We start from the raw sequence: 22,099 nt of genomic DNA, 5'->3' as shown, positions 1-22,099 counted from the left end.
AACTAAATAGACATACTCTCAAAGCTACCCAATTCGGTCATCTGGTTAACTCAGGCCATAAAAATGACCTCTCTCTGTTTTAATTTCTTTGAATCCTCACAACCTCTATAGAGCAAGGACTTTTATGTCCTCCATTTTACAGGTGGAGAAACTGAGGCACAGAGAGATCAGACACGAGGTGACAGAGAGACAGAATTTGAGACAGAGACCTCCCCAAGAGTAGCAGATTATACCTTTGGTGTGAAGGACTAGGCAGTGTTATCAAAGTGTGGTGGTCCCTTGACCATGTTCATCATGCTATATAATCATCATTAAATATAATAGTTGTTAACATATATATTCCAGCCACATGCCAGAGCTACTGAATCAGGACCTCCGGGATAAGGCCTGGGAATCTGCATTTCAGTAAAATTCTGTCAGGTGATTTTTGTGCGCACTAAATTTTGAGAATCCTTGAGAGAAGTGACATCGGGAAGACCTCCTTCCCTGGAAAAGGAAGAGAGAGAATGTGCCTCAGAAAGTATAGCAGGGATGGAATCTGAGTTCAGGAACCAGCCCATACATCTTTAACAGATACTTCACGCACACTGGAGACCTTCTTCCTGATTACCAGCGGGCTCAGTGTTCCCCTCCCATGCAGCCCCCCGTCCCCCTCCCCCTCCCAGTTAGTGGAGGGCCCCGCTAACTCAGGGCTTCCTAACCCTGACTACGTACTCGAATCACTGAGGGAAACTTTAAAATCAAACAGATGCCTGGAACTAACCCAGACCAATCAAATCCCAAGCTCTGGGTGTGGGGCCCAGAGAAGAGAGATTTTTTTGAAAAAGGTTTTTTTCAGGTTATTCTCATGTGCAGCCAGAGTTGAGCAACAGTTCTCAAACAGAAGCTTAAGCAAATAACTTGGAGGTGATTCTCATGCAAATTCAGAAAAATACTCTTTGGGAAACTGTCTTAAATAATATGAAGGTAGGGCGGGAAAAAGAATCTCAAGGAAAAAAAAATTTTAAGTTAGACTGAGACCCTTCTAGGCAGCATTAAAGTATGATTGATTTGGGGCATCCAGAAACCAGTCTTAAAGCCCATGTGAGAGACCGAGGAGGAGGGAGTCTGTCAAGGGCCAGCAAGTTCAGCCATAGTGTCTCTCTCCTCCTGCCTGACCACACAGCCAGAGGATTGCATTTTGCAAAACACGCAGCCCAACTGGCTATGTGGCTATGTGGGCACTCCAGGTTCACTGCCACCAGAAGAGCTGCATGGCAGGTGGATCCATCATGTATTGAGGGACCACTGTCTCCCAATGGCAATCCCTGCAGCTCCTTTTTGGACCCCATTCCTGATTCCACACAGAGATTTAGGCCCCTAGAGCTCTGCCATTGCACTTTGGATAACTGCACAAGTGGAATTTTCACTCTCCACTTCTGGACGTAACTTCTGAAGAAGCAACACCTTCTGGCTTTTTCCTCAGTATTTTCAGGGTATGGGACAACACCAGGAGTCTATTCTAAGGGATTTCTTATCCCTCTTCCATCAGTATAAAAGTAGTGGGCTGGGGCACCTGGGTAGGTCAGTTAAGCATCCGACTCTTAATTTCAGCTCAGGTTATGGTCTCAAGGTTGTGAGATCGAGCCCTGCGTCAGGGCCGGTGCTCAGCGTGGAGTCTGCTTGAGATTCTGTCTCTCCCTCTGCCACTTCCCCACTTGTGTGTTCTCTCTGTCTCTCTCTCCCTCCCCCCTCAAAAGTAGTGGGCTAATTCTCCTGAAGGAAACCCTGTTATGTCTGCTTAGCAGAAAGCCTATAGTCCTGGCAGGAAGAGAGCAACAGAGATAGGAATCCGAGTGAAAACAGGGCCCAGTGTGAGCAGGGGAATGACACCCCATGTCTGAGTCCTGTTCCTTCCATCCTCTGCCTGCTCCCTGCACCTGCACCCCTCATCCTTCCTACATCTCAGGCACAGTGCCCCCGAGGGAAGCAATTCAGAGCAAGGGAAAGGTCTGACCTACATGGGCCCTCAGGGGTCTTTTTGTACACTCTGCTCATTTTATAGAAATAAGAATTACTGGCCAAGTTCTCTTTGAATTTCGGAGCCGGCATCTCTGATAGAAGCCAGGAGCTTCCTTGAGCCAGCAGCCGCTGTCCCTCACGGCGTGGCTGTCAAACGAGGCCTGCCCAGCTCCCTGGCTGCTTGCCCTTTCTGCACTTCGGGCCCTTTGCTTGGCTGACACCCCAGAAAGAACACGGTGACGAAGCCTGTCACTGCAGCCTCATCACCCTTGGGACTCAGTTTTGTTTGTACTCCCTCCAGGGCCCAGGGCATTCCTACTTAGGTTACATGAATCTCAGAGGAGAAACATGACTTCACCCCATGGACGACAGAAGCCTAATACCCTCAGTTATAAATCAGAAGCTAAACACTCACCAAACAGGGTACAGGTGGAAGCAAAAGAAGAACAAAATGAGATATTTATTGGATTGACTAGAATGACCTTCTGGAACAAAATTACTATTAACATTATTCATTTGTATATTTACCAGATGGTTCTGGATCCTTTTCTAGCTCAACTTTATACTACCTAGCGGGACTTAGCTGGTTTCACTAATTTATTTTAATTAAAATTCTCTTTGGGTCAATGACCCAGAAATATGCCCTCTCTCCCTCAAATCTGGCTAGTTGTTGCAAGGACGTTTCGGAATGACTGCATCTGTCTTCAGTTGTCATTTATCCAGATCTCCATAGACTAGGAGACTTTCACAAAATGAAGGAGCAATCTAAATAACTGACAGCATCTAAAGACTTATATTTTCTCATCTCTAGTTGATAAAACTTGATACTGTAAATTAATATAAACCTTTGAAATAAATACCACATTTGAATTGAATAAAATTACATGTTCAGAAATGTACATACATACTTGTATGTCACAGACATACATTGGCTCAGATTTGTACCCCTCTCATGAATTGTAGTTTGAGATATTCCTTATCATGCCAGGGATAAGGATAACCCAGCCAGTCAACAATTAAGGATTAGCAAACCCTCATAACTGTTATACCAGTAGTCATGAAGATTTTAAGCTACTAATGATTATATTACAAATGAACAACAACAAAAATGCCCAAATTTATTTACTCAAATCTGCTTAGTTATAGCTTAAGATTATGCTCCTTGTGCTTTGGAAGGATAATAACCCAAACTGTCCTTACTTACATGGTGTTTAGAGACATGGTGTTTCTCTAGAATTAGCTTCCTAATTATCAACGGGGCTGCTAGATGGATAGATGACTCCTTACTTATTCCTGTTTCCTGTAGTTTTTCATCCAAAATAGTCTGAAGCCCTGTTTCCCACTTCTTCCCCTGCTAACTCCTTAGAAAATTCCATCTAGGTCTGTGTATTTAGAAAAAGGACCAATAATTCTTTTATTCAACTAAATTAAAAATAAATAAAACCAATGTGAATGTTATTTAAATGCTGCATTATTCCTCTTTGACACTGGTAATTAATATTTCCTAAATGTGTGAATGAGCTGCTTAAAAATAAAAAAGCATCTCTACTTTATAATCTTACACATTACAAGGAAAAATTATAACAAAGTAAGGAAAGGTTAAAAGCACACAGACATTATGCAAACCCTCACAGACCTCCCCACCGGATTTATTTACCCTTATAGGTGGGTGACAGTTACAGGCTATCCTTACAAACATTTATGATTCATCTTTGCTTACCTTTATATTTGAAGGAAGATGGATAAGTTCTTTCATTACACACTAAATGAATGAAGAGATATTAAAAAGCAAGAATCAATAGTATTTTGTGACTGGTTTGATTTGGAAAGTGGAGGGAAAACAAGGAATTAAATATAATTGTAAGCATTCATGCCCACAGGACCAAGAAGCTAAGCAGGTAGAGAAACAGAAATGTGTTCCTTCATTCTTCAAATCATTCATTCACTAACTCATTCTTTCATTCAACACATCTTTGATGGACAATTCCTGAGGGCAATACATTGCATTGGTCACTGAAGAAGACACCGACAGCCTCTCTGTAAGGATACGAGAAAATTAGGAGGAAAAGATTCACATACTGTGAATAGTTAAGTAATAATAGAAGAGAATATAGCATCAGGTTGAAAACAGAACTGACTAATGCAGACATGAAGTAATAGCGGAATACAAAAATAAGGGCAAAGTGGGGACAGTCCTGGAACTGAGTTTTCTAGAACGTGTAGAATTAAACTGGTCCATGAGCTCAATTCACAGCCAGCATTTGTGAACCACCCATTATGAGGGTTGTCCCAGGCTGTGTGTGGTGCAAGATCCCAAAATGAACAGAACATGGGCTTTAACCGGCAAGGACCTTACAGACTAGAATAGGAGACAGATATTTACCTCCTAATACAAGGCCGGACTGAGTAAGAGTGGGAAGGGAAGGGTCCCTGGAGGGCCAGTGAGGGACAATGGAGAACAACAGGGACACGGGACAGAGTTATAGAGCAGGCTTTCCTAGAGCTGGTGTTAAACCAGTTAGGGGGTGGAATGCCTTTGAGGCACAAATAGATGGAAGTGAAAAAGTGCCGCCCAGAAAACCTTAGCAGAATCGTTGGATTTAGCAGTTATTTATTGACTAGAGAGGAGGGCCAGAGAGAGAAGAAGGAAGAAGAGTGAAAAATCAGTGCCAAGGGGATCAACGGGGGAAGAGCCAGAGGCAATTTGGAGTAGGAAATGCATGTTAAGTTTGTCAGCTCCAAGGAGGTGAAAAAGGAAGGTGGGCAGGTCAGAGTTCAGGCGGGGAGATCCAACTAGCCTGCAGCAGGTCCCCAGCAAATGCTGTCACCACGCAGACGCTCCTTTCCACGGCTCTCCGTAAACCCCCTGGAACTGGCTGCACGTCCCGCGCCCCCCACGTTCTTGAACACTCGCGCGGGGCCCCGACGAACAACGCCCCAGCCATCGGAGAGTCTTCTATGCAACCAATTACCTCGTGTCTAACAGACGGTTCACACGGTGCGGCCCTAGCAGAAGTCTTGATCCATAGACGCCCCCACCCCGCCCCGCCCCCTCCCCCACCCCGCCCCCCAACTCACTCAGCTGTCAAGCCTTGCATCTGAATAAATGCTCCCCGCAGATACTCCGTTGATCAGCCAAAAATCTAGGCTTCATCTTCTGTTTCTTTCTGTCTCTCACTCCTGCATGAGTAGGTTCGCTGGCTCAGTAGCCATGTTATAGACTGAAACTGGCCCTGTCTCACCATTTCATCTCTGCCACAACACTGTCACTGTCCACGTGCTCTTCTTCTCTCCCCCAGGCCGCTGTAATAGCTGTGTTTCCCTGCCTCCTCCCTGGACCCTGGGGCCGTCCCCAGCCAGCGGTCATGCTGGTGAAAGCGTCTGTCCGGACGTCTCACTCCCCTGTGGAAAAGCCCCAGCTAGCGCGAAACCTGAACTGCTCGCCACGCCTCCAAGCCCAGGGAACCTTCTCTACCGCACCTATTGGTGCCTGCCATATCTCAAATGTTTCCTTTAAAAAAAAAAAAAAATGATACATTTGCCCGCACTACAATGTAAGTATCTTGAGAGAAGGGACTCTTTCAAGTTCTTCACGTATCCCTACAGTCTAAGGCCTGGCACGTAGAAGGTGCTCAAAAAATATTTCTAATAATAATCTGGGAATTAAGGCTCTTGGTTACACCGCTAGCTTATTAACCTTAAGCAATTTTCCATCAAAACTGGATTACAGTGATCCCAAAGTTACCTACAAATCTAAAATTCTATAATATCTTTTTTTTTTAAGATTTTATTTATTTATTTGAGAGCGAGCACATGAGAGGGGGGAGGGTCAGAGGGAGAAGCAGACTCCTCGCTGAGCAAGGAGCCCGATGTGGGACTCGATCCCGGGACTCCAGGATCATGACCTGAGCCGAAGGCAGTCGCTTAACCAACTGAGCCACCCAGGCGCCCCTTTCTTTTTTTTTAAAGATTTTATTTATTTATTTGAGAGAGAGAATGAGAGAGAGAGCATATGAGAGGGGGGAGGGTCAGAGGCAGAAGCAGGCTCCCTGCCGAGCAGGGAGCCCGATGCGGGACTCGATCCCGGGACTCCAGGATCACGACCTGAGCCGAAGGCAGTTGCTTAACCGACTGAGCCACCTATAATATCTTATGCTGTCCGATGTCAGTTCTTTCCTTCTCAGCGATCATGTCAATCTCGCCAGAAGATGCTCTAGTCTCATGGGATTTGGAGCCTTTACCAGCAGTCGTTGTCTTCTTGGCTTGCTTTCTCGTCGGATCTCCTCGTCTCACCGTGATGGCTTTGTCCTTCTCCGCACATCTACTGCAGGGAGAGTTAAGTGTGAAATCAGCTCCAACGTGAAGACGAACACTTGACCAAGATCACACCTGATTGTCTTTCTGGAATACATTTTATGTGTAACAAATATGTATATATAGGAGATGTGTGAAGATCTCTTACTTCCTGAATAGTGATAAACCTGATACAGAAGACCCCCAATAGATTTGTTACTAGAAATAAGATTCGCAATACACTGAGGTACAAAAGCAAAGTGTTTGGTTGAGTTAACTCACTCAACCCATCGCTTTGGCAGCCTTGAGTTAGATACTATGGCACAGATGTGAGCAACATGATGTAGATGCTCATAAATAGTGTATTGTCATTTAGGTAATAATCCTGAACTAAGTTCACTGAAATTTCATTACAATGTCTTCTAGACTAAAGCTGCTGAATAATGCTCATTACAGGAGAGAGAGAAAAATAGAAATTGAATTAATCCTGGAAATGCTACTGGAAGAAAGAACACATTCTGAAATACTGGAAAAAAATCATAAACACTTCAAGGAAAACCAAGTGGAAAATAAGAAATTCTGTAATTTAATTGACTTTATAAAAGATAAAGAAAATACTGCCATGCCATACCAGTGTTACTTTAATGTGAAAGAGTATCTTTTCATTCTTCATTTTCACCAGTGTACTGGGTTGTGATCATTTGATATGATCTACCTGTTAAGTGTTCCACCTTAGTAAGATTATGTTTGTCATTGTTATGAAAATGGAGAAGATTTCTACACAGACACCAGGGAGTGTTGAAATGAAAATGTTAGTTTAGAGGTCATCGTGTCCAAATAGGCAGAAAATAAATTCTTCTCAAACATTTCCTATTTTAGATAATCCCTCACCACTTTTGTTGTCCATTAATGCAGTTTATAGAACACCCGCAGTAATAGGCTCTCTCTGAATAGAAGTAATCTCCTTGCCTTATGAATATCCTAAAAGCAGATATATAATTTGGTCATTTCAAAATCGCATACTTCCTTTTATTAATAATTCTCTCCTATCACCAAATATAGTAAAAACAGTCTCTCGTACATGACACTTTTGACACATTCATGAAGTGTCCATTTCTCACTGAAAGAAATATCTGCTTTTCATATTGGTAAAAAAATATTTATGTAATCCCCAAGTACTGCATTCCATAAAATAGAAAGTGGTCTTTTTAAAAAATAAATACTTTATTTATTTATTTGAGAGAGACAGTGTGAGAGAACAAGCATGAGTGAGGGGGAAGGGCAGAGGGAGAGGGAGAAGCAGGCTCCCCGAGGGGACCCCCCGGGATCATGGCCTGAGCCGAAGGCAGATGATTAACCCACTGAGCCACCCAGGTGCCCCTGGAAAGTGGTTTCATTTCCCAGTTATATTAAGAGTAATCTTCAAAGCGTCTTGCTAGTTCACTGTGTTTCATTTTCTCTGTGAATAGTTCATCAAATACTCTCCTCTGCTTTGAAGTAAAGTAGTTTATCCAATCACCCACTGCTCCTGGAAAAATTGGAAACAGACAAGAACCAATTTAAATGTATAGTATTCACCAAAGAACTCTGTCAGATTTGCAATAAAATGTGAATGATTTCATTTCTTGGTGATAAGATGATGAGGGGTTATTCTTTTCCTCATTTGCTTATTTGTTGCTTCTAATTTCCTCAGTAATGGTTGCATATTAATATGTACAGTTTAAGTTATTTCTTGAAAAGAAGATTCAAATATATAAAGGTCCTAGGTTTTACGATAGCAGGCAAAGAAATGTCTCACCCAAACTTAGTTAAAACACAAAAGCAGGGGGCCTGGTGCCTCAGTTGGTTAAGCCCCTGACTATTGGTTTCAGTGCAGGTTGAGATCTCAGGGTCCTGAGATCAAACCCTGTTTGGGGCTTCGAGTGCAGCGTCTACTTGAGATTCTCTCTCCCTCTCCCTGCTCTTCCAGCTTGTGCTCCCTCACTCTCTCTCTCTCTCAAATAAATAAATAAATCTTTTTTAAAAATCCATAAAAGCAGACAAAGTAGACATAATGATGTCACTTACTCCCCTGCTGCGTACCTGTGAAGCAATAACTGTGCCAATAACATATCACAGGGCTGGGCAGTCAGTCTGTCTTCTTGATTCAAGTATAATTAACCTACAGTGTTACAGCAAGTTCAGGTTGCTAATAGAGGAATAAAGTGAATGGACCCATCCTAGTGTTTAATTCCTCATATAGTCCAAATTTAGCAATAGGCACTCATGGTGACTAGTATCAGTGTTAACCTTCTGTGTTTTGTCACATCCTACACAGGGAAACCACTTTTAGATAGAATTTAAATTCATTAGAATTAATGTTGTTAGTGACGACTATATTGATATGGTTTCACCTGGAGGTATTTGTTATGATCACTAAGAGAGCAGGTCAAAGACTACCTCTGTTCTCATTAGAGTAAATTTCCCAACTTAGTCAGATATGATGGGTGAAAACTGAATACCCTCTCATAATGTGCATCAGAGCTTCTGTTCTCTGGCTCCGATTTTTATCTCCCTCATTCTGCTCCACACGTCATATACTCCTCCAGCACAGGAGACTACCTGCTCTTTCTAAAAGAAACCCTAATCCAATTCCATGGTGGTTCTGGGCTTTTCTTCTTGTTGTTAGCTCTTGCTGGAATGTATTTCTTCCCTGTCGTTTTCCTGGTAAAATCTTGCTCATGTGTCCAGTCCCAGATCCAATGTCATCTCCTCACCTACTTTGCTAGGAAAAAATTCTCTCTCCCTTATTCATGTTGCTGCTCACATTTGCTCATACTACCAGTATAGTTGCCATCACCGTGTATTACTGCCTCCAGTATGATCTGAAGGACAAGACTATTTTACTCAACTTTTGAATCTCAGTTCTTAGAAAATAGTTTATTAATAAATATTTGCTGAATTGAGTTCTCTCCTCCCTCCCAGCCCTGGTTTTGCAACTGTAAGAAAATAAAAAATGAACCACCAGAAAAGACCAAAGTAATTTGCAAAGTTAAGACACTATCTGATCCATATGAGTTAGCAAATACTGGTGTGGGGAGGAATTCTATTCAGATGAGCCAAAAAAATGGAAACAAAGGTGTGCTTTTTAGTAGGAATCCTGAGTACCTAAATGTAGAAAATTTTGTCATTGTAAATTATGAAAAACTTGAAAAATGTTCAAACATTTTCCCCCCGGATCTGGACTAAAATTCACACGGATTTCGAAACAATTCTATATGCAGATGTACCCAAACTGCTTCTAAGTTCAATGTTAGGAAGTAGTAGAGAAGGTTTATTTCCTTCTCTTTGGGTTTTCACACAGAGGAGCGCCCTGAGATAACTCTCCTAGCTTCCCTGTCTACACCTTACTTCTATGGGGTGAGTTTTTTGGTGATTTGGGGAAAGTGCACTATCCACACTCATCAGCTCCCTTCTCTCTTCCGAAGAAAGCATGTGTCATGTACCTCTCTCCACCATGCTCTCTGTGGGCTGCCTCAGTGCAGGGGCAGGACTGCATTTGATTGTGACTAAGCAAGCACATTTGCAAAATTGAGGATAAGTTACTAGCAAATGCGCCAGGCTGCAGACCTGAGGCCCATTCTTCAAGGAGTTTTATCATTTCCACCTGTTTGACACCCATGTCTTTCTCTCAGTTGGTTCCTAACTGGGCATGGAAATCTCAATGTCTGGAAATAATGCAATTTAAGAAATTCGTTTAATAAACGTTCACTGAGGGATGACAATGAGCAATCCATTGTGCAAGAGATAGGGGGCACGATGATGAAATGAGAGATTTTAAAATGGTAAAATGGGACTACTACCAAATATAAGCCCCGAGCAAAGTACCACATCCCTTTCTGACTTACCTTTTCTAAATACCAGGTTCCTATTAGATGTGAGGGCACAGATAGTATGATTTGGATCACAGTTTTCTTTGGCTGCATTATTTTTCATTTCACTGAATGATGTTTTCCGAGCAATCTTATTAATTTCGCTGTCACTCACATTTATGCCAAGGAAAGTAACTATTTTCTTGATGCTTTTAGAAAGATCCTGAGCAAAAGAAAAATTATTTTTTTAAAAGTGTAACTTTTAAAGTGTAACACCAAATTCATTCCCTCAACCCTGAAAACAGAATTTATTGATTTTCTGTTTTAACTTAATTTGACTTAAATTTTGATTGTTGAAATGTTAGGAAGGACTTACTTTCTTCATTTCTTCATAGAATATAATTAGAATGTTTTTGTCATTTTTGTGCTCTTCCCAGCTTAAAACGTGATCGAACCAGGATCCATATACAACTAGAAGAAAAGTGAATTTTGTTAATATTCAAGATCATGGCTTGGCATCCCACGGTTCTTCCCACTTCACCAAAGTAAGGCACACACGTATTAGACTCTGGAGTGAAAGACTTTTACTTAAGAATTGTTGAATCACGTCTGAAATTAATATAACGCTGTGTTAACTATACTGGGTTTAAAATGAAAAAGAAAATGTTAATTACATATGTTAATACCATGTCATTATCTATGAAGAAACTTATAGTTAGGTATACTAAAACTCAATAATTAAAAATGAAATAAGATCCTAAATATTTTTAAAAAAGAGTTTTCCTTAGAAGAGCTCAATCCTAAAACACTACTGTTTCAACTAAATACAATATTGTGAAATGAAGCTGGATGGTTGTATTTTTTAATAAGGCTGTGTTGTTTTTTTCTTATTTTGGTAAACATCTTTTTATCATCATCAGAATGACAGCAGAAATACAGAGATACACATTTTCCCAATAATTGTGTTCTGATAACTACTTTGGATCTTGGGAGAAGTAGAGAAACATTGAGAATTTATTATTCTCTTCCTGTAAAATGACATGCTTTTTCTAAGTTCTCAACATAAAAAGTTAATAAACTTCCTCAAAAAGCGGGGGTGGGGGGGAGAGAAAAGAGAAAAGAATTCTATTCATTATCTTAGGCTGAAAAATACAGTGTTAGGGCTTTACCAGTGGTTGATATTATCTCTTGTATTGTTTTGTTAATTTGACAGATCTCAAAAATGTCCAGGGCTTAAAGTAAAATATTATCATGCAAAATAAATTATCAACCATGATGATAAAAAACAAAAAGTGAGCAACTTCTTGTGCCACAGAGAGTTGATTAGCTTGACAATCTAAAGCATAAAACAGAGTAATTTAAAATTCTGGGTATACATCTTTCCATGCATCCTTATTATCCACAGACTTAATACTAGCTAATGCCCAAATTATAAAAGAGCTCCTCCACTCGCAATTTTCTGAAGATATGCTATTGATTCATTTAATAAGCATTTATGAAGCCATTAGTGTCTGCCAGACATTGTGCCATATAACTTCTGAACATTAAAGTTTTGAATAAATTGACGTATAATTTCCTCCTAACTAACTGCATTTGTTCACGGCTTCGGCCCCTGGGGAAGTAAGGGGCGAGACAATAACCGTAAGGCATCTGTGAACAGAGAACTTCCGGGACTGTGAAGGCATCACCACAGAGCCCGGTTTGCCCCGCTGTGGACCCAGATGGCTGCAGAGGAAGAACAGGTGTTTGGAAGCTCTGATATGTCTCCAGGTCCCAACATTCTCACTGCCAGTTCAGTGACTTACATAATACTTTATCTTGGAATGACCCAAATTACCTATCAGTGATAAGGAGTTGACCTAAGAACAGACAGTCTGCTCCCAGGAACAAACACCTGGTGGCAAAGAGCACTGATTCTCTCTCCTAGGAATTTAGGCAGCGAACTCGTCTATTGCCTCAAGTGAGGCTCACAATCACCACCTGCATCACCACCTCCCCTGGGCAGCGGCAGTCAAGCCCAGCCCCGGTGGATAATATCACCACCCAGAGTTGCTGATGCAATAGAAGCCCCTGATACTGTCAGGAAGCCCAGACTTCTGTGCCCCCCGCGGCTGGGCTGAGAAAGAGGCCCTGAGTCACAGAGTCACAGCCGGTGGTTAGGTGTGAATGAGTCGGCCCACTGTGGCTTTGCTTCAGGAAATGCATTCCAACATACCCCAAACAGATTTCAGAATAATCTTTTGGAGCATAACCTGATCATCATTTGATCATCATTTGAGGGCCAGCTATTCTCTTATTAACTAATTAATTTATACTCCGTCTTGTTCCAAAAAGACAAAAGAATCTAAAGAAATAGGCTGCCTGGGTCTTTCTTACCCATGTAGAGAATTATACTTTGGGTTAATTTTTTAATTAACCAGGCCTATGGCTTTAAAGAAAATACAGCTTCCAAAACAGAGACTTAAAACCTTTCTTTTCTGGGAAATGCTTTTCTCTGCAACCTTCACTCAATGACAGAATTTTCTACCACCTCCTAGATGGCCCTCCTTCTGTTTGTTATCCAGAATTACTTGTTCCCCCTGAAATGCCCCTGAACAGAAGTTGCTCTTTCTCAACCAACCCAAGTGCCTTAGGGTCTGGATTGTGCATCAGCAATCTCACTGCTTCCTATCAACTTCCAGAACTCCCTCCGAGATAATCCAGGCTCCTTTAAGACTCGTGTCCTTTGAATGTATCACTCGTCCTAGCCTTATCTCTGTCAGAAATGGGCTTTCTGATCTGTCCCCTGCAGTCACGGAAATCTCTGATCTTAGAGCACAACCTCCTGGGGCAGCTCAGGTCTTGCTGCCAACACTTTGATGGACAGCTTCTGCAAATACCCTACTTGGACCATTTGTGTCTTTTTTAATCTTCATTTTCTTCCCCTTGTTCATCTCCGCACCTGTTTTCTGGGCAAAACCTTCCACTTCCTTGCTCCCTTATTGTTTATTTCAATCACCTGAAAAAACACTCAGGATTCAATCAAAACGCTTTACCTTGTTTCCTTCTTGCCCAGTGCTACTGAGTTCTGGTGAAGAAATCTATACAACTCCATAGTGACACCACTGCCAATTCATTTTTCCAGCCTCAAGGGTCCCGAGGTTGCCTGGCAAACCTATTTGTCCTGCATTAACACATTCTCCTATTCTCCACATCAGCAATTTCAAACCTCCCACACTTCCTGCAAACCCTCTGCCCCACTCCTATCCAGTTTCAACGAATATCTTAATTGCTATTTTCTAGAAAGCACTCTGATGATTGTGCTGAAATTCGCCAGGATGAAGTGCCTAGGAAATATGGAGTTCTCATATAAGACTGGAGAAGGGGCTAGCAGGAAAAAAAAAAAAAAATTATGATGCCAAGATATTATTTCATTGAGATATTAATCTGTCGGGATATTGCCAGAACACAGTTTCTAGTTACTATTTAATTTAAAAACCTAAAATGTATTTGTAAACTGTCTGAAAGGTAAATTAGATGATTAGACAAATGTGTAGCTATCTATGTCTTTATGGTACGGCCTCTTCATATAATGTGTATATATTTATGGTTTGGAAATAGGTACAGGATCTCATGATGCCTCAGTTGTAAAATAATTTTTCTAGATAAATACCTCCTTGTAACCTTTCCACCCTAAAGTGAAACTATTTAAAAGTCTTTGCCTGTCTTTAAAAGTCTATGTCCAATAGAATGAGTAGATTTCTACAATAAATTTCTAGTCATGACTGCATTTGAACATCTAAATAGACCTACAAAATCCAAGTTTGAGCCTCAGAATGGTTAAGCAATTTGCCCACAGTCACAGAGGGTATAAGTTATAGTTAAGACTTGATCCCACTTCTTCTGTCTCCATAGTCTGTTTTTCATGTTGTCATTGGCAAGAGAAAAAAATCCTCTCTTCAAAAAGTCACTGAAGAACATCCCTGAAATAGTCACCTACCTTTGACAGGAGAACAAACAACCTTATCTTATAAATACTGTTCCCACTCAAGTAAATTTTAAAAAGCTTTAGCAATTCACTGATTACTCCCGGTGTCAGCAGGGTTTGCTCAGGCTAGATTACCTGATGTGTAATACACAGCAGATCCCTTTGCAATTAAAAATCTATTAACACACCTAAGAAGGTATAAAAGAATCATCTGGAATATTTTCTCCAACTAACTGCCGTTCCCAGATACTCTGCTATGACATCAGATAATGGGGTGGTGAATTCCCTATGACAGATAGTTTGCTTCCCTGCCTATGGACTGAGTTGCCCTTTTTGTGACTACATTCATAGAAAAATAACTTCTAGAACAGGAGCACTAACAGGCCTGCTTTACCCTGCCCTAGTCAGACCATACCCAGAGGATGTTTTTTGTCTTCTGGGCACTGCAACGCAATAGAGATGTAGCCAAATGAGAGCTCATGCAGCAGTGGGAGGGGTAGTGAACCCCAGTGTGTAATAATTGGAGACGAACATGGCTTTTCCTGAGGAAAAGCAGACTCAAGATCTGTTTTTTTAAAATAATTTATGTATTTAAACTTGGTTCATTCCAAAAATGGAATTGAGGCAGAGTGAGGCATGCTAACCATCTTCAAATATTTAGAAGACCATCATGTGGAAGAGGCATTAGTGATCAGAGGAACAGCTTTTTGCTGGACCAGTTATGCCACGGTGCTAACAGCAAAGATTGTGGAACTGACACCTGAATTTAAACCTTGGCTCCTTATGAATTACGCAAGTTATTTGGCCTGCCAGCGTCTGCATTTTCCTCACCTGTAAAATGAGGATAACATCTAGCTCATGTGCTCTACTGAGGATGATATGAGATCGTGTTTGCATAGCTCTTAGCTAAGTGTCTATATCACATAGTAAGTTGTTTTTTGTTTTTTGTTTTTAACATCTTAACAGTACCGAGATGGAATGTGTCGTTTGGGGGCAGGAGCTGGGGTGTGAACCTGTTGTCAAAGTTAAGAAGTTCAAGTTTAGCCGGTCCAATTCTTGGGAATGTTATAAAGGTGATTCAAACATCAGGTGGGGGATTTTAACCAGCTGACCTTTAATAGACCTGTCATCCCTGAAAGTTTATGACTCTACTAAATGTTTGTAAAAGAGGAGCTGAAATATTATGAGCATAGCATATTTTTCCATAGGGAATACGGCAAAAGAAAGTGTTAAAGTCTGTTGCTAGCGAGTTCTCAATACTGTCCTGTTAAGGTTATACTTGCTGTGGCCTCTCTGAAAGTAACAAGTAAAAGCTTAATCATTTGCAAGTGAAATAGTGAAACTAACAATTAAGCAGGTCTACCTCTAACCCCTGTAGGAGATAAGATCCCGTTTCTAAATCATGCCTCTTCTAAATTCTGCATCGTCTCGGTACATTATTTTTGTTTAATGAAAGGCTTGGGAACTCAGGTTTGAGAACTGTTTTTCTTTTTTGTTTTTAAGTGCTCCAGGTACCAGTGAGTCAGGGAACAAGTAATAAATTCAAAGGTCATGCATGGTTATGCAGGATCAATATGCGTGCGCTGCACAGCTCAATCAAATGATGCATCACTTTGGTATTTTCAGGAGAAATTCCTTTTTGTTCATTGCTACAGACCAAGTGTGAGGATGGCTAATTCTTTCATTTCTTTTATTTGGGGAATTTTTTTCCCCTTTTTTGGGGGAGGGGGAGGGAGAATGTGTGTGTGTGTTTGTGTGTGTGTGTGTGTGTATTGTTTGTTGGTCTTGTCTTATTTTCCATTTAGGCCTACATAAGAAATATTTCAGGCTGCCTGTGTAGGTTTCAATGCATCCTCCTCTACTCCAATCAATGCATAATTATTTCACTGACAAAACTGATATTACATGAAAAAAAAGTGATGCTTGATCGGAATTAATCTCTGTTTTAAAAACACTGCAACCAGCTCAATAAGTAATTGCAAATCTGTACTATCTACAGGTGATAAGAAAATCTGTGAAGAAGCAAAGTGAGAAAGAATGGCTTAGAAGTAAAAAAAAAAAAAAAAAAAGATCTATTCAAATGTATTTCTGAAAGTGGGCCGTTAGGATCCAGTTAAACTTTTGGAAAATGCTTTCATTTGGAGGGGAACTGTATATGATGAATAGAAATCATTGTTATATTTACCATCTCCTCTTAGGAAAAGTTCGAAAAATGCAGACCAGGTTTCAATGCCAGGGAGGTTCGGGTTATCTCTGTAGTAGTGGAATAAAGAAACAGCCGTATCTTTTGGATTCCTAACGATGTAGATAATCTGTTAAAAAAAAAATCAGTTTATTTTTAGATGGAAACAGCCCCCACACAAAACATATTCTTAAAAAAAAGCAACCGGACTTAACCTGTACATGCCACGATTTTTTGGCAGCTTATACTGATTATCAAGCACAGACTCAGGCCAGTGTTTCTCAAAAGTTAATGCGCACAAGAATCACCTGGGATCTTGCTAAAATGCAGATTCTGATGCAAGGGGTCCAGGAGAAGGCCTAGCTTTCTGCATTTCTAACAAGCTCCCAGGTGAGGTTGGTACTGCCAGTCCACCGACCACACTTTTTCAATTTAGGCCCTAAATGTGGCTCTATCTCTTTAGCAGTGTATTCGAGAAACTGTCTATTCATTTGGAGGACAAGATTACTTTTGTAATATGAAATATTTTAACATAATAAAATTTAAATAATTTTAATGTTATAACACATGATTTAAATACACTAAGATTTCTTGTAAATTGCCTACTCTTATTTATAGGAAGAATGATGTTTTGGAATTTCATTTTCTATAATTGCATCCCCCAGAGTAGGGAATCTGAGCCACCTTCCCAATTTACACAAACACTGCCCTTGCAATCAGATTCAATTTAATACATTTTTGTTTAGTACCTACTGCAGACCAGGCAGAGTGGAATGTTCCAGGTCTGAGAAATCTGACGAGCAAGACAGAAATGTTACCAGCTCTCTCAAAACAGGTAAGGGAACGCAGTGTCATGAAGGTTATAATAAGGACGTATGGAGTGCAGTAAGAGCATATAAAAAAACCTCAGGAAACTAGTGCGAGGAGCTGGATATAATAGGACTATCTTTGATCAAGTCAGTGTTGCATGAGGACCAGATGTTCCACTTACTCTTTTTTTTTTTTATTCTTATGTTAATCCCCATACTCCACTTACTCTTAAATCGATAATCAGGTGGATACATGTTACATAGGTAAGAAAGCGTTAACTGAGTCATGTTTAATACATAACTATCTTTCTGTACGATGTTCATAGTCCAGGAGTTGTGTGTGTGACCCACATGAACAGCACCTGTTCCTCTTGAGAGATGTGAAAAGGCCACTGTGCTCAGAAGTGAAAAGCCATGTTTACCCCCTGTTCTGCCCCCATTATCCTCTCTTCCTCTCAAGAGAAAATTATGGAGTAACTCAACACTTCAGGCTTTCTCTAACTGCTCTCTGCATCCTGAGCAGATTCGCAGAACCCCAAGGCTCTGAAAGCGGTTTAAAAATCCACTCCCTGTCTTAACAAAAAGGGATAAAGTGGCAGAATGTGAAGCCTTAGCCATCCAATTGGAGTTTTTTGTCTGTTCGTTTTGGTAGACAGAAGCATGCTTTAGGGCCTTTGGAGAATACCCAATGTTACATGTCGGTATCATCCCCTGGGAAAGACAATGCAAACTACTAATACATTAATACATATTTTGACAAAAGAGGTTAAAAGAAGTATTCTGTAGTTATGTGTAGCGACATGTTAAGTAGACTTATTGTGGAGGTCATTTCACAATATATACTAATATTGAGTCGTTAAGTGATACATCCGAAACTAATACAATGTTGTATGTCAGTGATACTCAGTAAACACACACATACAATATTCTAAGAAATATTAGGGGATGGTTGAAAGATATGAAGAGGAGGCAGAATAGTACCCTCAGAAAAGAAAATTAAATGTTAACTAAATATCATGAAATGAGCAGACATTTCATGTAAGAGAGTTTGGAAGCAGAAAAAAAGGCAGGGAGACAAAATTAGGAAGAAAACATAGGAGGCTAAGTAGGGTTGAGGGCCGGTAGGGAAAGATGGCAAGAGGAATTGACCATCTGACAGGCCTACTGGAGCAGGGAATGTTAGAGTAGCCCCTAAGCTCTGAGGGCTAGGCAGGGGGAAACAGAGAAGAGGTCATCATCTTGGGAAACCAGGTGCAACCAGAGAGTCTCACTTCCGTTTAGGATTATACCTTAAGGTTCTGTCTTTACTGTGGTTGTTTTAAGAAGCCCCCTACCCATTCTGAGCTTCAGTTTCTTTGCCAATGAAAGGAAAAACATCTATTCTTGTCTTTGTTGTAATGTGTTTATAAAACATAGCTTAATCTTTGCCACATTGTATTCGATGGATCTTGTTGTTTCTGTATCAAATGAGGAAACCAAGGCTCAGAGAGTATCAGCAATTTTTCAAGGTCACACAGATTGAGAGTGGCAGAGCAAGAACTCAAGCCCGGTTTTCTGGTCCTCCCAAGCCTTTGCCTTTAACCACTGAACTCACCTTGCATTGTTTTTGTTTGATATTCGCTGGTAGCAGGTTGTAGCTCAAATGTGTGGGAATAACTCTTCTCTTACGGTTCATTTTTAGCTCGTCAAATTTAGAAATATCTCCCATCTCGATAGGAGACGTTAGACTAATTCGAGCATTGGGAATGTTCCCAATGACCTCTGCAATCCAGTGAGTACCTTCACATAAAATAAAACAGAATGCATTTTTTAAATTAAACGAAATTCTTGATGAAATAAATATAGAAAATTAGCATAAGGTTATAATAGCAAGGAGTGCATTAATTTTATTATAAATAGTTATTATTACCGCTTGACACCCATTGAAACCTGAGACACTCGTTGAAACGCTAGAGATGTTAACTCATTTTACAGGAAGAATCACACTTTAAAGAGCATGAAGGGACTGAGAACTGTCTATGCTGTTTCCTCAGCTTGAAATACTCTTCTGTGCTATACTCACCTCTAACACCTTCTCCAATTCACAAATACACAGATCTTTCCATACACAGTTCCCACTGGTCCTGCAAGCTCATGCATCTTGCTCTTTTATAAATTGTCTTCTGAGTTCCCACTCCCATGGGCATAATTGTTTACCCTTTCTGTCCCTCCCAAGTAGCACACACCAGAGTCTAGTTGCTATTGCTTGTATTTATGTGTACCTCCCCATTTCCCCCTGGAAGATAGCCACTGGATCTAATTTTTGTTTGTGTGCAAACATAGAGTAGGCGTGCAAACAAAGCACTTGAACAATGAACAAATGCTATATTCAAACAGCGTAAAGATACAATCCTATGCTACCATGAAGTCTAGAAGGAATACATAAAGCAAATGTGGGTATGCTCCAGTGTAAGACAATAGTAAACTGGAGCAGGGCAGTAGACAATAGTAAACTGGAGCAGGGCAGTAGAAGTTTGGATGGGGATGATGCTTTGCTGATTTGAAAGCAATGTTCCTAAAAAGTTTTAATCAGGCCTATTTCCTTTCCCTTGATCTCATTTGTAATTCCAATTTGAAATTTTTAACAATATTCGCTAATTTATAGCTGAATAAATATTTAAACAGTGCTCTCATTTGCATGATGTTTTAAATTTAAGACTATTTTAAATTATAATGCTCATAAGTCAACTATTTATAATATTCATATAAACATGACTAATATTGTAATGACATTTCTATTATGTTCACAAGATGTATTGATTTATTCTGGTGAAGAAGAGAGAATACAGTTTTGGGCTATATTCAGGGGACCTCCAGAGCTGGTGGGTGATATCAATTTATAGGCATCAATATGTACAGTGGAAGCTTTATATATGGTTGCTTATATATGGTATAAACTAGCCACCTGCTCAGAGAACCTTAAAAGTATCATAAATTACTTTCTAAACTAACATATCAATTTAGGGTAAGGTGTATTTATTCACAGAGCAACCTACTACATAGAGAGAATACTAAAGTATTCTGGAAACAATCATTTAATTTCCATTTGCAACACCATTTTCCAATAGAAGAATTATGTATGTGATTTATATTTATTCTCAAAAAACACCCTGGAAGATCTATATGAACTCCGTGTCTTTTAATGGGGATGGCCTTTTGGGCCTGACTCACAATCAGATAAAGGGACTAAAATGTAAACACGATTTGAAGGGGCTAAGCTCTTAGTTACTGAATCATGCTAGCAAGCATATGCCCATTCACACATGTCCACTCTTCTGGAAATCACAGCAGGCAGTTGGATATTATATATCCTGGCCACCTCTCAAAATTAAAAAGAATCTATAATTAATTTAGATTATCCCCAGAATGACATTATTCATAATGGTCCTTTCATGAGTGTATAACTATATGTGGAAATAAACTTTGCATAAGAAGGCATAAAATTGAACACTAAAGGGGCGCCTGGGTGGCTCAGTCAGTTAAGAGTGTGCCTTCGGCTCAGATCATGATCTCAGCATCCTGGGATAGAGTCCCGCATCAGTGGGGAGTCTGCTTCTCCCTCACACTCTGCTCCTCCCCCGCTGCCCCTGCTCTATCTCTCACTCTCAAATAAATAAATAAAATCTTAAAAAAAATTGAACACTAAAAATACTTATGTTTTTTTGATTAGCCCGGGAAAAAAGAAGTATTCATTTATAAATCAATCATAAAGTATGAATTGAACAAATATTGCTTATTGCCATGCCTGGTGCAAGTATGAAGAGAACTTTATAATGTTACAGATATTATGCTTATTATGTACATCAACATCTGTATACTTTAATGAATAAAAGAGAAACAAGACTGGAGTAAAAGCTCTAATTCCTCCAGCTGAATTTTCTCAAAACACAGTTTTCAGCTTTCTAATGTCAAACTTTTTCATTAAAATAAGCATTTATGATACTTAAATTTCCTATGGATAAATTCTGAAAAATAAATGTTTTATAAAAATTGTTATTATATTTCTATAGAGTAGTATATTACATTATTATATTATTATATTTCTATATAGTAGAATATTATACGTCTTATTTCTTACATTTCACACATTTTAAAATGTACTTATACATTTAAAAATACATTAAAATAAACTTTACCAGATTTTGGATAGGACACCAGAAACACATCATCTTCTCTTGCATTGAAAAGATCCAGGGAATTTAGAAGTTCTTCTGAAGACATAGTAGAAAAGAGGATCCCCTTGAATTTATGAAGAACACTTGACTGGTTCTGGAATGACATCTTTCTTCAAATGGATCAAAAAGTATTTACTAAACACTAACTTTACACAAGGCACAGACCAAGTAAGGTCCTTGATGTTAATCCTAGCTCAGTGGCAGGATAATCTCAGAATTACTAAGCTGGTGTTCCAACTAGAAGAATATATGTATATATACGTTTTGCAATTCTTCACAAGAGTAATTTTTAAACCATAACTAAGCCAAAGTCTACTGTGAAAATGATGTCATCTGGATTTTCTTGATAACACAATACAAAATATTTCCTCTAACTTGACATTCAAAATAGTTTACATACAAGGCTATCAGCCTATCAGGATGTAATTATTATCTGAAGGGACTAGAGGTAATCAAATCCTTTGGCCTTAATAAAAAAAGAATTAGCGGCTATAAAGGATTATGTCACTGTGGAAAGGACTAGAAAAGTTGAACGTCTTGTTAATATTAACACATACTAGAGGAAGTAGCTAATACATATTGTGTTCCTGGAAGAGGAGAGAATGGAGTGAGAAAATATAATTTTTTCTTAGAATTGGCAGATAAATCCGTGACTAAAGATGAACTTCATGGGAAATACTTTAAGAAAGATAACATGGGACTCAGGAAACCCAAGCCAGAAAAGAGATATCTTGAGCTTTGATGTATATGGGAAGTTTATGGTTGAATTAAACAAATTCTTG

The 22,099-nt window shown here is 39.7% G+C and overlaps 1 protein-coding gene across 1 annotated transcript; it reads right to left on the bottom strand.

Moving 5' to 3' along the window:
• Positions 1–7,703: 7,703 nt before the first annotated feature.
• LOC118025420 (sulfotransferase 6B1-like) lies at positions 7,704–21,423 on the bottom strand. Its single transcript, XM_035027831.1, has 6 exons — positions 21,279–21,423; positions 18,698–18,882; positions 16,298–16,424; positions 10,522–10,616; positions 10,182–10,368; positions 7,704–7,822 (listed from the first exon to the last, which is right to left on the bottom strand). Exons 1-6 carry the CDS (start codon positions 21,421–21,423, stop codon positions 7,704–7,706), a joined length of 858 nt encoding a protein of 285 aa, XP_034883722.1.
• Positions 21,424–22,099: the final 676 nt, after the last annotated feature.

Source organism: Mirounga leonina, unplaced genomic scaffold, assembly GCF_011800145.1.
Source record: "Mirounga leonina isolate KUSES-001 unplaced genomic scaffold, KU_Mleo_1.0 Mir_201, whole genome shotgun sequence".
Classification (NCBI taxonomy): Eukaryota; Metazoa; Chordata; class Mammalia; order Carnivora; family Phocidae; genus Mirounga; species Mirounga leonina.
This window is presented reverse-complemented; position numbering and strand designations above follow the sequence as displayed.